This window comes from Xyrauchen texanus, chromosome 25, assembly GCF_025860055.1.
Source record: "Xyrauchen texanus isolate HMW12.3.18 chromosome 25, RBS_HiC_50CHRs, whole genome shotgun sequence".
Classification (NCBI taxonomy): Eukaryota; Metazoa; Chordata; class Actinopteri; order Cypriniformes; family Catostomidae; genus Xyrauchen; species Xyrauchen texanus.
In genome coordinates, this window is record NC_068300.1 from 32,657,300 (window position 1) to 32,674,187 (window position 16,888).

At 38.3% G+C, this 16,888-nt stretch overlaps 1 protein-coding gene across 2 annotated transcripts in view; it reads right to left on the minus strand.

Annotated features, from left to right (window-relative positions):
• LOC127618876 (sodium/potassium-transporting ATPase subunit beta-1-interacting protein 3-like) overlaps positions 1-16,888 on the minus strand; it is an 86,716-nt gene extending 69,828 nt beyond the window's left edge. The window contains exon 1 of one of the 2 annotated variants that reach the window (XM_052091547.1): positions 16,581-16,888. In XM_052091547.1, coding sequence (XP_051947507.1) covers positions 16,581-16,634 — 54 coding nt within the window. In that variant the 5' untranslated portion in view covers positions 16,635-16,888. The remainder of the gene's footprint in view (positions 1-16,580) is intronic. The other variant, XM_052091546.1, reaches the window with a different exon arrangement.

The window sequence follows — 16,888 nt, forward strand, 5'->3', positions numbered from 1 at the left end:
CTGGCATACCGGGCTGGCGCACTTTTGGGCCGTCGGGAGACCATCGGGAGAACCGAGCGGGCCACTGGCTCGGCTGCAAAACTTGGCGAATGGGCCGCGGTAAGCAACAATGAGCTGCCGCTTTATGCAGAACGGACCACAAAACGCCAGTTGCCATGTAAAATCCCGGCCGATTTCTCTTCCTAGTCCAGCCCTGGTTTTGGATCAGATCATGTATCTGTCTCTTCTGTAATTACATTAGGAGTCCTCTCAACAGGTGAAGATGGGTGTTCTTTCTGTTGTTCTTGGATATGAAAGAAGAATAAACCAAAACATAGAGATTGTCTATCCCTCTTTTGCATTCACTTTCTCCATGTGTAGACTAGAGTGATATATGACCATCAGAGTCACCTTTCCCCTCAGAGCTATTGATCAGCCTCTGGGTGAATGACTAGCCTGCTGTTGCACTCAATACCAGAGACTTCAGTTTTTCAGAGTGTGGTCAATACTCATAGCAAAGGCATCAATCGACCCTATTCTGACTGAGGCATCTTGTTGCGGACTCAGCAAACAGGTCATCCGAGTCAGTTGTTAGGACTGGGTAATGATTCAAAATGACAAAATTCTAAATTTAGCTAAACCTCAGAACACAACACACTGTAGTTTTGAGAGGTCATCTACCTGAGGCCTGCTGTTACCTTCTCTTTACTGGTGCACTAATATCATGGTCATATAATTTCATGCTTAAAACTTGCTGAAAAAGTCCAGTTAAGAATGAATTTGCATGCTGGACCAAACTGGGATATTCTGGTTAGGTGCTGATCGATTCAGATTTAGATCACCTCCGTTCCGCCCATTCTTGTCTTGAACATGCTGTTAGTTTACTTCACAAAGTCAATGTGCTTAGAGGTAACAGTTTTGTTTTTTTTTTTGTCAAATTTTCACAGTTAGAGGTCCGATTAGTTTTCCACAGTCAATGTACTAATGTGGCACTAATGTGACATCAGGATTGAGACTGAAAAAGAGGCCTTCTTCTCCACATAAGGAGCTTCACAAAACATTTAATCAGTAACTTAATTCTGATGCGCTCAATGAGACGTTAGTATGTTAGTAAATGTAGAGGTCAAAGGTTGAAGAGGTGATCTGGTTGTTTGTCTGCTGATGGGGTGTTGATAAAGGAGTTATTCATATGCACTGGCACAGTGTAGATGGTGTGCTTGAGTAAGCAGTGATATGGAAATGTAACTATTGTAGCATCATTTGGTGAACAAAGAAAACTGCTGGGATATGAGCAAAAACATATTTCATAGCTACCTTCCAACTATTCTGAAGATATAGACTTGTACTATTTACTTTAAAATACACTATATGGCCAAACATTATGTGGACCTCAAAACACCACACCCATATGTGTCTGTTGAATACTAGTTTTAAAACCATTGCTATTAATAGGAACTTGGTCCTCTAAAACAGTTTCCACTCTTTTGGGAAGAATTTCAACTCGATGTCTGGCTTGCAGTCAACGTTCCCATTCATACCAAAATGATAACACAGGAATTTGTTTCTGAATATTCATATTCTCTGAAATCGACCCCATTCTGGCCAATTACTGACAAGCACATTGTGCAAGCAACCTCCACAGGTTCAGGTCCCATGGAAACCAGGAAGTAAATACATTCTCATAAACAATAATGCGCCACTCTGTGTACATTTCACTCAGAAACTGGAGGTTACATTTTCATTCTTATATTAAAATTTTACTCCACTGACGATTAGGTTAAGGGTTGAGGTTTGGGTTAAGGGGTAGCGTTAATAACATAAGCATTCTTGTTGACAGGATTACATTTACAACTAAAAATACAACTCGCTTTTGTCACCACTCTGTAGTCATCATAACTGGAAATGGAAGCTTACACGTGCCCATGTCTTTAACAACACTTCCAACTTCGAGGTCAGTGGTTAAAATTTCGGTAACCGATTTTAGCAGTACAGCCGTAGCCGAATTCAGTGTTTATCATTCTGATCATACCTAAAGTGTTCAATGGGGTTCAGGTCTGGGCTTTGTGCAGGCCAGTCAAGTTCTTTCACACCAGACTCAAACCATTACTTTACGGACCTCAATTTGTGGGCAGAGGCATTGTCATGTTGGAACAGAAAAGGCCCTCACTAATATGCTACCACAAAGTAGAAAGAAGAAAATTCTCTAAAATGTCACTGTATGACATAGCGTTAATATTTCACTTCAATGGAATTAAGGGGACAAGCCAAACCCTGTTAAATAGAAGGAGTGTCTACTTTGCCACATAGTGAAGCTCACTGGGTTTTGGAATAGAACTTAAGATTTATGGAGAAATATCATTCATCTCAATTGTCCTGTGAACTGTCAAAGGTAGTATGACTATATTTTCCTGGTGAAGTCTTCCTCTCTGCTGGATCCCTCATTAGCAGACAGTTATGAAGAAGCATCAGGAGAATGGGTTTGTGTGTGTTTGGGCTTGTGATCACATTTCCAAGCATCATGGGTGTAAATTTGTTCTCGCTCTTTTTCTGTGGTCTCATTCTGCTAATTACACTTAATAACAGCTGAGAGCATTAATGAAAAATTGGTAATATAGAAGACACAAATTTTATGAGAGAAAAGAGTGGGTGGTGTCTTTTTTGTTTGATAAATATTCATATGCTTGTCTGGCTGCGAGACACATGTATTATGTGTTGGTTTGAATTAATGGATCATTTTCAAATCAGCTGATAAACAAAGCTTTGCATCTCTGCCGCCATTTGTCTGGGAGATAGAGGCGGCCGTCAAGTCTGTTTCTAACTCCCCTGGCTGTCGTGAAATAGCCAACAGGGGCAAATTAACCTTTACAGGAGGACAAAAGGCTCCATCAACATACCAGTAAACCCCTGTAGCCCCAGTAATGGCACCTCCCAAGCAAATTAAACCACAAATTACCCCGTCCCCTCCTGTTTCCTGCACTCCCATGAGGGTCTCTGACATTGTGCAGTCGGCTCGTCCGCGTTTCTGTGGCTTCCCGTTTCTGTAAGGAGCTGTTAGTTTAGATAGTCTGGCAGTCAGTGGGAGGTTAATAGTGAAAATACACGGCCTGTCAAATTTACTTCTCTCTATAGACTGACCAAGCGTGAAACGGTGGTGCTGACTGGGCCTTTTATTCTGTGCGAGTATGTTAAAAGAATGTTCAGGATTTAATTCAAATTATTCTGTCGATTACCACAGACAGTATTCCTCCCTCAGTTTCCTTGAAACAAACAAAGGTCTTTAGGGTAATGATCTTGCAAGCAAGGCATTGAAATGTAATACATTTTAAAACAAACTTAAAAATAGTTTTAAGTTTAAAATTTGTAAAGTATCACGGCCCCATTCAGCATATCGTGGCTTTGTTTTGCGGCCCCTTCAGCCAAGCAGGCGGCCCACCGGGAAAGGTTCTACGGTTCTCTCAATGGACAGTCTGCCCCTGGTCACAAGACTTTTACGTGTTCACATGAGATTAGGGAGATAAAATCGCTAACCTTTTATGTGTAAAATAATACCCATTTTTCAACTCATTTCATGACCGTGTAAAGCTGGTAAACCCAGTATCTTTGCATAATAGGTGCAATGATACCAGCAAATGATTGCTTACGTGGTCAGAAAATAATCCTGCTACAGGAATTATGTAATATCTAGAACAATAGTCCCACTATTAAAAGTACGATTTATACAACTTTACAGCTCAAGTAACACATTTTTGTACATAAGACTCAATGTCCTTTCCTTTGACAAAAATACAAGCTGCACATTTAAGCTTTTTATCCTTCTGGAATGCTTTGCACCATAGATGTAGACTTTCATTCAAAGTGCATTATTGTCTTTATGAACTGAGGGGCAAGTCGATACTTTTAGTGGTAATCAACAGCATGCTACGGATGCTGTCAATAGAGCTTTAAGGAATATAGCGGTGTCAATACAAGTTAAGCTAACTGCAGCAACTGCATTTGAAGCATAATGTTGATTACCAAAACAAAAATTTAATTGCGGGTGCAGTAAGACACAATGAAGTGAATGGGGCCAGCACTTAAACAATAAAATTCACACAGTTTAAAAAGACAAAAAAATATCCATGTTAACATGATTTTAGCATGATAACATTACTCTCTAACCTTATCATTGTAAAGCTATTTGCAATACTATAACTTTGTTGAAATTACAACAGTAATCTGGTAAATTCCACAACGCTGGCAATCCCTGGTTTTATCACATTAAAATGACTTTAACAAGTATATTGTTAACGTCTTGTTTCCAATACTAGTGAAACTGTGTGTAGTTCCATGGTTATGGACTGGCCTTCCATTGGACTTCCATTTTATGCTGTCGATTGAGCTTAAAGGAATAGTTCATCCAAAAATGAAAATTCTCTCATTATTCACTTACCCTGATGCCATCCCAAATGTGTATGACGGTCTTTCTTCAGCAGAACACAAATCAAGATTTTTAGAAGAAGATAGAGCTCTGTCAGGTCCTTATAATTGAAGTACGCGGGTGCCAGCACTTTGCCGGCACTCCATGCGACTCCATTCAATCAATGATTAAACATGGAATATTCCTGTAATATGCATGTAAGAAAAGGGAAAACATGTTTGTGGTTGATAAAGGTTGTATGTGATATCTATTTAAGCATTGAGGCTTTGATTTGAAGTGTGTGTGTTCATGGGTCAGCAGACAGAGAGTATCCTCATCCTGACCTCATTACTGTATCTCTCCATGAGCCTCTCTGCGTTTCCATAAAGAGGTTAAAGACACATCTATTACCCAGAGTTCTTCATCAGTCACTTTAACTATTCAGCACTTGTCACATACACACACCATTAAGCTACACATCTATCTCACTAATGCTTTTCTTCTGTAGTCACCAATGCACAAGTACAACTCTCTTTCTCTCCATCTCTGTCTCTGATGATTAGCCCTCCATTGCTGTATCACTTTAGAGATCTTCAGCGTTCTTTGTCCTAGTTTTTGCTTTTTGGAGAGAAATATTCCAGAGATTTATTGTATTATGAAGTGTTTTTGTATGTGTGCATCCACTTTCATACACATTCTCCACCATGGACATCTAGCCTATGATTTAAAGAAATAGTTCACTCAAAAATGAAAATTACATCCATTCATTTCATTCCAAAAACATGACTTATTTTTCATCAGACGTGACCAGAGGATGTCAAGCTTCTAAAGGCCAAAAAACAACAACATTAAAGTAGTCCATATGACTTGTGTGCTTTATTTCAAGTAGGGGTAGACCGATATATATTGACGATTAATCTGTGCCGATAGTTGCTTTCAGGAACCAGTTTTCGGTTCAAATCTGTGCTGATATTTAAATTTGTATTCCTCAATAATAAACCTTATCGGGTGAAATAGGCATATATACAGCAAACCTCTTCATCTGCTGAATATGTAGGCTATGAAAAGCATCATTTGGTAAATACATAGTATTAATAGTATTTTAAGAGCACTTAAAAATAAGAAGCCCCGGTGTCTTTTGGGCATGATTGGAGCAGTTAATCGCAATCCGAGTGGCGAAGGAGAAGTCTCAGTTGGAGGCTCATGCTACCCTCCTCGATCCATGCACAACTTCACCAGACGTCCCATTGAGCGCAAGAGCCACTAATTGCAACCACGGAGATGTTACCCCATGTGACTCTACCCTCCCTTGCAACTGGGCCAATTTGGTTTCTTAGGAGACCAAACACCCTGGATTCGAACATGTGACTCCAGGGGTGGTAGTCAGCGTCAATACTCACGGAGTTACCCAGGCCCCTCTAAGAGCACCAAATCTTAATTGTTCTGGTTATTGGGATTTTGGTTGCACAAATTGCTTTTGCGATTTTATTTAATTTGGCCTCATCAAAGGCTCTGGTGGTAGCCTCAGTGTTGGTGCCCTTTATTTGTATTCTATAAATAGATTTGTAAAAACTATAATCCAATTAATCTGTTATCTACCTTTTTCACCACCTTAGTTATCAATATCAGGCAATTCCAGCCATGACATCTGCAGGGAAAACTTCAAATTTTACATCACATATAAAAGTACTCATGACCAATACATCAAACCATTTGAATGAATAACCATAAACACCTGCAGATAAAGTCCAGACATCAGAAAATTTTCAGTCGAAACAAGTTTTCTGCCACTTTAGATCGGGAGTTTTTGGGAGACTGCACACTTAGTAAAAACTCTGACCTGAAAAGCACAATCCAGAAATAACACTAGCCAATTAATTTCGGTAAATGTCATTATCGGTTGACCTCTAATTTCAAGTCTTCTGAAGCCAGACAATAGCGATCTAACCCCTCCACTGTAGCTCTTAAATTTAATTTACACTTCTGCATATTCAAACATGGCACTACACACCTTTGCATGCCATATTTGAATGTACTCGAATGTGAATGAGATTTGAGAACTTTAGCGAAGAGGAATATTTTCCAAAAATTACAACTTGGTTTCCATCAGTTGCAAACGCAAAGCTTTTGTATGTCTTTAGAGGAGTTGGAATATAGCACATGAGTCATATTCACTAATTCAATAGTGTTTTTATGTATTATATGTTTTTATTGTATAAAAAATAGCAGCATGACCGTTCGACAAAAACTTTTATGTTCTACGAAAGAAAGTCAAATGGGATGAGTGAATACATGATACTTTTTACATGTGGTATTAATATGTGTTTACTGGTGGTTTACAGGTCTAAACGGTGTCTAAAATGTTTTGTAATCGGATCACAAAACCACACACGAATGTGTTCAAAAACACAATGACCACATCACATTTTAGGTGTCAACACTATCCAAGAGTAAATTGTTACTGAATTTTCAGTTTTGGGTAAACTATTCCATTGAACTAAGTCAAAAGCCCTATTTCGGATGGGATTCGTTTTCTAAACAACGCTTGAGTTACAATTAACATAACCCGAAGTTTGACATTTAATTACTGATACAGACAGGACAAAAGATCTTCATGTTTATTGGGTGTGAGGTGGGTGTGTCTGTTTTGTAGATGTGGGCATTACAGAAGGTACAGAATTTGGGTGATAAAATTGAAATATCTCAATGTAAAATTATAAAAATAAAAAAAAAATCGATATTTTAAATAATTAATTATTTAATGTATTAATTTATTAATTATAAATTACTTATTTTAAAAAGCCTATTAAAATTACATTTGCATGAGTTTATAGAAGTGGCTGTTTATAATACACCCAATTCAATAAACAATAGCCTACTTATCTGTGAATTATATAATTATAACATTACGCAACTGAGCAGAGAAATTAAGGTGGTTATCTAACCTCATTTTACAGTGGCTAATCTTAGCAGTTTCTGTGATTTGGCTCTCCTTGTTCATTTTATTTTCTTATTTTTTTTTTTAACAGTTTATCATCAACAAATAGCATGTACAATAGTAATGTCCATATTACAGCAAAGGAGTATATCACATGCTTCACAATACAATATAAATCAGAGTAAGAGAACAAAAAAAAAACCAAAAAAAAAAAAAACAAACAGATAGAGAGGGTACATATCTATATATTATTGAATAAGCATAAGTAAATACTTTCTATATAAAAATGTTAAATAAAGAACATATTGCCATCGTTTTGACTGCTTTGCTATTTTTAGATTTTGACATTACATCAATGCACATTTTGATCTTCTTCTTAAGCACTATAAAGTTAGGTTTGCCATTTGTGAATTTACATTTATGGATATGCAATTTACATAATTTTATTACATTTATTATTGAAACCAGCATCCTTTGAGTAATGGTCCTTAATATAATAACCTAATATCACATACTTATAGGATAAGAGAAAGGTTTTTAAGATATTAACAGCAATGAATCTCTCAACATCATTCCAGAAACACTGTGTAACTTGGCAGGTCCAAAACATATGAAAAATATTTTCAGTAGAACTTTCGCAGAAAGAGCATTTTATATCAATATCACTTTTACATTTTTTTTTTTAAATTGCTTGGTAGGATAGACTCTATGAATTATTTTGTATGAGATTTCCTTAACCTTATTTGTAAAGATCCATTTTTGGGGCAATGACCAAACTTGAGTCCAGTTTACATTATTAAAGAGATTGTTCCAATAGAAAATAACATGAGGAGTAGAGACACTATCTTTCAGAAATATGGATCTTATTTTATAATTGTTAGATTTTAACATGGAAAAAGCAAATCGAACCAATTGGGGTATTTTCAGGTCTGGAGGACAGACAGAGAGTTCAGACATATAGACAACATTTCTAAAAACATACCCACCTCAGCAGGTATAGCCTTTTTAACCACATTGAATTATTTTTATGTAATAGATATTTTGTATTTTGAGATAAAGTCTGCAAACTCAAATAAAGTCCCTTCATTATTAAATAACTGACTCACTAATAACAACCCATTCTTAAACCAATTGTGGAAAAATAAAGATTTGTACCTAAAAAAATATTGCCGTTATTCCAGATAAAGAATCTTTGGGGAGAAAGGTTGTGTTTGTATATGAGACTCCAAGCAGCAAGTGCTTGTTGATAAAATTTAGAGAGTTTAATTGGAAGTTTTTCAATCTTATAATTGCACATTAATAGAAATGTTATACCACCCAAATGAGAAAAAAATATGTCGAGGGATTGTATTCCAAACAGACCATGGGTTTTGAAAATATTGTCTAAGCCAGTTTATTTTAAAAGTGTTGTTCATAGAGCTAAAGTCGATCAAATTTAAACCGCCTTTATCATATTTCTTAATGTTGTGAACTTTGTTTTTCCATTAAAACATACAGTCAATTAATTTACATGTGTGTTTGTCAACATAAAGTGACTGAGCAGTATATGTATAAGTGAGAAATGCCTCTCAGCAACCAATGATTCAGTACCTTGCGTGTCTTTTTAATAATTGGGGCAAAATTGGAAGGGCACCTAGACTTATTATCTTTAATTATTTTAACCCCAAATAGGTGACCCTATCTCTTATAGGAATGTTACAAATTGAGGACCACGCAGTTACCAACTGGAAGCAGCTAACATTTATTGATATTAAGGTAAAGACCTGAGGCTTTGGAGAAGGGCTTAAGAGTTTCTAATGCTTTAGCAACTTGAGAGACATCATTTAGAAACAAGGCGGTGTCATCGGCTAACTGACTTATAATCACTTCGGTGTCATTAATGGTGATTCCTTTTAAAAGGCTTTCTCTAATGTGTAAGTTTAGAAGCTCTGTAACTATCAGGAACATATACAGAGATATTGGGCATCCCTGCCTGACTCCACGATTCAGAGCAAATCTAGTAAAGGTGCCACTGCTGAATTTAATAGAGCTAATCATTATTAGAGTTAGTCATGAATCATCAACTATGTGAGAGATGTATGATATAAGGTGTATGGATAAGAATCTCTCAAAATGGCACTAAACTTTGCTTAATAACTTTCCAATTCATTCAAAATGTAGAGCCATCCACCTCAGGCCTATGTGGGGAATCACTGTGAGAAATGAGTGGGACAATGAATTTGCCATCAGGGACTCTTTAAACCAGCTGCTGACAGCTTCACGTGCCTTTAAACTAACTCCTTGTCTATTAACTCCAGAACATAGGTGTAGAGGAGGAACCAAACCAGATGTCCCAGCAGAAACTACAAAGGGGTAAAGTTCTAAACATGATGCTCTGTTTGTATCTGTGTTTGTCCACCTGTGTTTCTCATGATCCAATGTGTTTCAGTTCCTCTACCATCTCCCTCACTTATCCTGCACAGAAACAGGTGTGTACACCTCTTACAAACAACCTCACCTATTAGGGGAACAGAAACAGGTAGTTAAGGTCAGGTGAAAGAATCAGATGAAGACAATTAAGGTATCGTCTCCAAAGAGGATATTGAGGGATTGAGCAGTGATCAACCATAAAACAAAATGACAAATACCTTCCTATCTTATTTCCTTAGTTAAACTTAAACAACTAGATCTTTAAATTTTCTGAAGAAAATGGGAGTTGTCCGTGCAACAATAAAGGCTCAGATACACTCACAGCTCTTTTTCATTCTTCGCTGCACTGATCGCACACACAAATCACCCAAACTTGCATGTTTACATCTGGAAGATGTCATTTTTAGACATCAGACATTCAGCAGATGTATGAGACGTTTATGAATTCGAATGTTTATGTATTAAGATGTTTAGCAGATGTTACTTATAATGGAATGCTTTCCAGATGAAACTTTCTTAAACTGACATTTCGCTGATGTACGTGCTTGTAAAGGAGTTCAATGGGAAGGAGGAGGCGAGAACCGGCTTGGCAATATAAATAATATTTTAATGAATAACTTAAACCAAAAGACAAACACACACATGATGGACATGTCCGTAAACTATCTCTCTCTTGTCGCACCACCGTCTGTCATCGGCCTTTATCCCTCTCAGAGGCTTAATTAGCCTGATAAGGGACCGGGTGTGTATAATCACAACCCGGCCCCACCCTCCGCCCTGCCACATTCCTCCCTCGTTCTCTCAGGCTGGGGAGTCCCCGGCCTGACGTATACCCCCCCCTTTCCCTGTGGGAGGGCGTGCTTTAAGCCTTGTCTGCCGGCAGGTCATCCCCATCTACCTGGACTAGGGAGGGGACAAAGGGAGGGAAACAGAAATAATTAAGATGGGGGGGGAGGGTAATTCTGTTATTCCTGTAACAGTGTAGTACCACCCAAAAAAACACTAACATTTAAAAGAGAGGGAAAAGGCCAACGCAGAGCGGCAGTGAGAGAGAGAGAGAGAGAGAGAGATGGAAAAAAAACCTACTCGCCGGTTCTCCGATACACCGTCGCATGGTCCTCGATCAATTCTCCACCCTCTCAGGCGGACGACAGCCGCTTCTCCCTGGGTGGACCGGAGTCAGACTCACGACCCCGGCGGTCAGATCGCCCCTCCGTGTTCTCGGCGACTCGTGGGGACACTCCTCTGCCCCTGGTAGCGGCTCCATCGCTCCAGGAGGTTGGGGAGTCCAGTCCCCACTCGCCTCAAGGACGGCGGCCATTCACCGCGTCCGGACGGTCAGTCTACTCCCTCCCCCGGTGGATGGCAGCGGCGCTCCCCTGGTTGGACGGCAGTGTCGAGGACTCCGCGACGGGCATCCCTCCTCCTTCCCGGGCATCGGCACCAGTGTAAAGGAGTTCAATGGGAAGGAGGAGGCGAGAACCGGCTTGACAATATAAATAATATTTTAATTAATAACTATGATGAAGAACCAAAAGACAAACACACACACATGACGGACATGTCAGTAAAACTATCTCTCTCTCATCGCACCACCGTCTGTCATCGGCCTTTATCCCTCTCGGAGGCTTAATTAGCCTGATAAGGGACCGGGTGTGTATAATCACAACCCGGCCCGCCCTCCGCCCTGCCACAGTGCTATCTGGGTGTGCTATATGATTTTTGTAGCCATATCGCCTAGCCCTAGCTTGCTGCCTACAAAAAAATATAATCACTTTATTCTTCAGCCTATTGACAATATTCAATTTATATCTCGATAGAACATGGAATATTTTTCGTCTTATCTTTGTTATCGTTGACAAAATAAAAAAAACTGTCAACTAACATTTTCGTCAGTAATTTAGTTGATGAGATAACCATTGGTTGCCATCTCATACACTGCTGGAAAAGCAAGCTGAAGCCAGCCTATGCCAGCTAAAATGCTAAATGGTCTCAGCTAGTCTCCTAGCCTGGTTAGTCTGCACTGTTGGCTGGTTTTAAAGGGTTTGGGGTACTTTAAAGTTAGTCAGTGTGATAAGTTTGGACGTTCGACCACAGGAGGAGTCAGGAAACAACAAAGTAGTTCAAGTAGGACTTTATTTTATGTCTCACACGGCACACTCTTGGCCTCTTCGCTCAAAATGAAAACACTCTCAAAATGAGAACATCAATTCTCAAAACAGACTCTTAATAACATACACTCTTCATAAACTCTCCAAACACACGTCACACCGCACACTCGAGTCACCCTCCCTCCTCTCTGGCATGTTTTGGGTGCTTTTGAGGTCTCTCTCCACTATCACTGTAACAAGAAACAGCTGTTAGAAAGTATGCCACCCAGCTTGATGAGCCACACCACTCCCTCTCTCCCACCAACTGACACACAACCATGCCCCCATCCCCACAGTCAGGCTGGGAGACCAGCTGGCCTTCAATCTATACCAGCTGAGCACCAGCTTAGACAGGCTAGGAGACTAGCTTAAACCAGCTCAAACTGGCAAACCATCTTAAGCATCTTTTTTTCAACAGGGCAGGACAGCAGCAGTCATAGATCGCATCCACATTCCTTTACTTTCAGAGAAAGTACTGAATCAGATGAAGAAATTTCGTCTCGACCATTGATGAAGTATTTTATGCTAATATGCATAAAATATGCATGTTGACCCAAAGGAACATCTTTCTTGGTACCTTTTACACTTACATTTGAAAGAAGTACCCAGCTCACAGCTCTCTGCTATTTTCTTTAATCAACATTTTCAAATTTGAACGCACAATTCAGAATCTCAGCAAATTACTTTTATGAAGGTATTGTTGGCATACAGTTTATTGTTTCATATATACTGAGTTTTCAGACATCCTACTCATTTGACAATGCTTATTGCATACTGTGTAGCAGGGAAGTATGCTGGGATACTTTGATAACATGCAATCAGTCTCCTGCACACAACAGCTGTTTACCAGTTTAGGCTTATCATGCCTGTTTACATTGTTGTGAGGTTGTTGCGGCTGGGATTGTGGGTGGAGGAGGTTGACTCTGAAACAATGCAAAAAGAGCAGCTACAAACTTTCCTTATGGAAATGAGAACACCAGTCACTAACAGCTGAATCATGATGGCAGAATTTTAAGTCAGTATAGCACTTCACTGATAAACAACCTCTATGAAACATTTAAGCTGGGTATTCGATGGACCAAAGAAGGCTGCAAGAAAGATTAAGCAACCATTATAGTATAATAGCTTCTTGAGAAATGCATATCTCTCTCTTTGACAGGAACATAGGCAGATCTAACTAATGACTAAACACTGAAAGCTCCCGCCAAATTACTCTATCTAGAGTGCAAACAGATCAATTTAGGGCGTTTTCACACAAAGTTCGTTTGAGCACTCCAAGTGCTCTCAGAGCGGTATAACGTGCATATGTGAACAACCCAAGTGGTCTCAGACCCCCCCATAAGGATCCAAAAGTGAACTGTACTCAAACAACCTCAAGAGGTGGTCTGAGAATGGTTTGTTTGTGAATCCTTTTGTGGTTTGATTGATTTGTCCGATGTGAAAGTTAAGAGGTACCAGTCCGCTTTGCATTTTATGACATAAGTACCTCGTGGCTTGCCATACATAGCTGCATTACATACTTCATATTCCAGTCACAATTTACGGTCCAGATATGGGAATTTTAAGCAAATATAGACATACCATAATTTCCATGATGTGTTTTTGTGTCTCATATTCCGTTCTTGTATTATTTGAGCACCTAAAATGAACGGACCGGCCACATCCAGAGCAGAACCTTAAGATGAACTGCTTTAAAGTGCTCTGATGGGTGTTCCGTCTACGGAAGTTTGCGCCAAACTCCCAAGAAAATACAAGCGAGGATTTTTATAGTTTCACTTTAATTTTATTTGCTCAATGGCAAATGTTCTTGGCTTACACACAATGTAAATGACACTCGGCAGGAAACGCTTGCTTGCTCCATTACACTCGAGATGATAGATAAAGTAACATATTTTCAAATGCACATAGAATTTCAAATGTTTTCAATCATGTGAAATAAGGGCTTGTAGGAGAGCCTTAATATAACGTGAGAGTGAAGAATTTAGGACAGAAATACAGTATACATTATTACTAATACATAATATAATATAATTGGCTGTGTTATCTGGTATCACAAATAATATGACATATACAATATTAATTTTCATGTAATTCTATCCTTGTAACTTTTAATGAAAAATTCTATATTTTTTAAAGTCTTAAAATTAATCAAATAGCCTCACTTTTTATTATATGATATCAAGTTAAATATCAATAAATGACTACATAAAGTGTAGGTCTATCTGTCATAAGAATATGTACACCTTAAGAAGAATGACAATTTGTATGACAATTGCTTATCATAATAATCCCAATAAATCATAATAATCAGCCACATTTCATAATCATCTGAATGAGGTCTGAGTACTTAAGGAGCTATGGTGTGAACAACAAGGGGTCTGAGACCACAATAATGTCAAGAGGACCAAAAAAGAAACTGAGTCCTCTTTTAAGTCCACTTACATTTTGAACACCAAAAGCACTGAGGTCATTTGCCGCTGGTTCCCTTCAGGGTTCACTGAAACCAAACTGGGTTTGGTTCACCTAAAACGTACTAGTGCAAAGGGGCATACAACTGGATCTATAGGATCCGCACCTTGCACTATCACATGCTAAAATAGATAGGTCAAGTTTGTCAAAGCCTTATTTAAAATAGTTTTAACAGGTTGAAGTCAAAAGATTATACAGGAATTACAATCAGACAGAAAGAAATTCAGACAGACTTGCACGTTCAGAGTACATGTTGTTACAACAACCTGTGTGTGTTCAGCGCTTGTGCACTCTGCTGATGATGAAATATGTGTCAAGTCCTGTACACAGATGCTAGTGTTCCCATCTGACTGTAATATGTGTAGCTTTAAAGCTCTAGGAGGAGTTATACTTGATAAGCTTGGTCTTGGTTTAGGAATTTTAGAAAAAATCCTAAACAAAGTCTGTTGGATAAAAGTATGTTGGATATAACTATCGTTTAAAATAGGGCTGTTGATTTAAAGAGTTAATCCGGTCTGATTAATAATATAATACAATAAATTAGTCATGCCCCTGGAAAGTAATAAGGAATATGCTTAACTTCTGAGCAATTCAAACTTCAACCATCAGAATGGGGAAAAATGTGATCTCTGTGATTTGGACCGTGGCATGATTGTTGGTGCCAGACGGGCTGGTTTGAGTATTTCTGTAACTGCTGATCTCTTATGCATGAAAATCCCAGCAGTCTCTATAGTTTACTCAGAATGGTGCCAAAAACAAGAAACATCCAGTGAGTGGCAGTTCTGAGGACAAAAACGCATTGTTGATGAAAGAGGTCAACGGAGAATGGCCAGACTGGTTCAAGCTGACAGAAAAGCTACAGTAACTCAGATAACCACTCTGTACAATTGTATTGAGCAGAATAGCATCTCAGAATGCACAACACATCAAACCTTGAGGTGGATGGGCAACAAAAGCAGAAAACCACATCTGGCACACCATTAAGACCATAGTGTTCCTAATAAAGTACTCAGTGAGTGTAAATTATATTTATAAATATTGAAATATTACTATTTATAATGATGTAAATATTATTTATTGAATTATTGTTATTTGAGGGATTTTCTCAGCAAATATATATAAATTATATACATTAAATGTATTGATTAATGAATTGGCATATTATTTAATTAATATTAATAATTGCTATATTTCCCCTGCTGTGATTTCAAAAGGTCACTCAGGCTCTGGTGAGTTTTATACCTTATATTTTCTGAGTCACAGCCATGATGTCAACTCCATCACCAAGTTTTTTTTAGATAATAACAACATGTGCGCAATGCAAAATATGGTCATGCTGTCATCAACATCAGCCCTGTCAGTGGTGAGAATCCAATAGATGGACCTGAAAAACAACTTGCACCCTTCCACAATTCTCAATTCTAGACACGTCAATATTTATAATAAATACCTGATATAACTGTCAAGTTTATTATTATATCTGACTGAGCATATGGAGTATTGAGAAAATAGAAGCAATTGGTCGCACCAGATTAATCCAAAATAATTCCTTGGTACATAAATGTATTTGGTTACACTTTCATTCTTTAACATAAGTTAATGCATTAGGTATCATGACATAACAATGAACAATATATATTTTACAGCATTTATTAATACTATATAGGCTACTATTAACTTGTAGTTAATAAAAAACATTATTTTTCATCGCTAGTTCATAGTGCATTAACAAATGTTAACTTACACAGCTTTTGATTTAAAATAAATGTGTTACTAATTGTTTAAATGACCATTAACCAAGATTAATAAATACTGTAAATGTATTGGCCATTGTTAGTTCATGTTAACTAACGATGTTAAGAAATTGAACTTTTTATTATTGTCTTGTTGCCTGTTTTGTCTCAGGAGTATCAATAAGCCAAACTGATCTTGAGTACTGTTTAATGTAAGAAGAGAAACACTCATGCAACTGGCCATAAAAGTCTCTTTTACCACCGGGTCACTATACAGGCAGTGCGTCAACAACTCAAACACATGTTCAAGCTGAACTGAAGACAAAGGAGATAAAACACACAAGCAAAAAGAAAGTATAACATTCCCATTGTGTGTATACATTGCAACACTACTCCAACGAAACAAAAGAGGCGTACTTCATAAAAGTAGAGAGATGATGAACCCTCGTAATTAGCGGCGTCAAAACACACGTCAAAATGTAACATCAATAAGAAAACAAACTCACCAGCTGAAACGTGCACAGAAATATAAGGGTGCACCGTCCGCTGCAACACCCCATTGTGTTAAAGCTTAATTATGTGATCCCGAAAATGAGTCTGATCAGCAGAAAGTCTTAAACAAACACAGAGAAGCGCGTCAGTCGCTGTCCTACACAAAGCGCGTGCATTCCCATTGTTTCCTCCAGCGCTCAATGAAGCACGCGTGATTGAAGCGAAACACGGGCGGACGAGTATGTGTGAGAGAGAGCCTCGGGTGTGAGTGAAGTGGAAAGAAAAAGACAGAAAAGAAGGGGTAGACGGGGCAAGAGGGGAT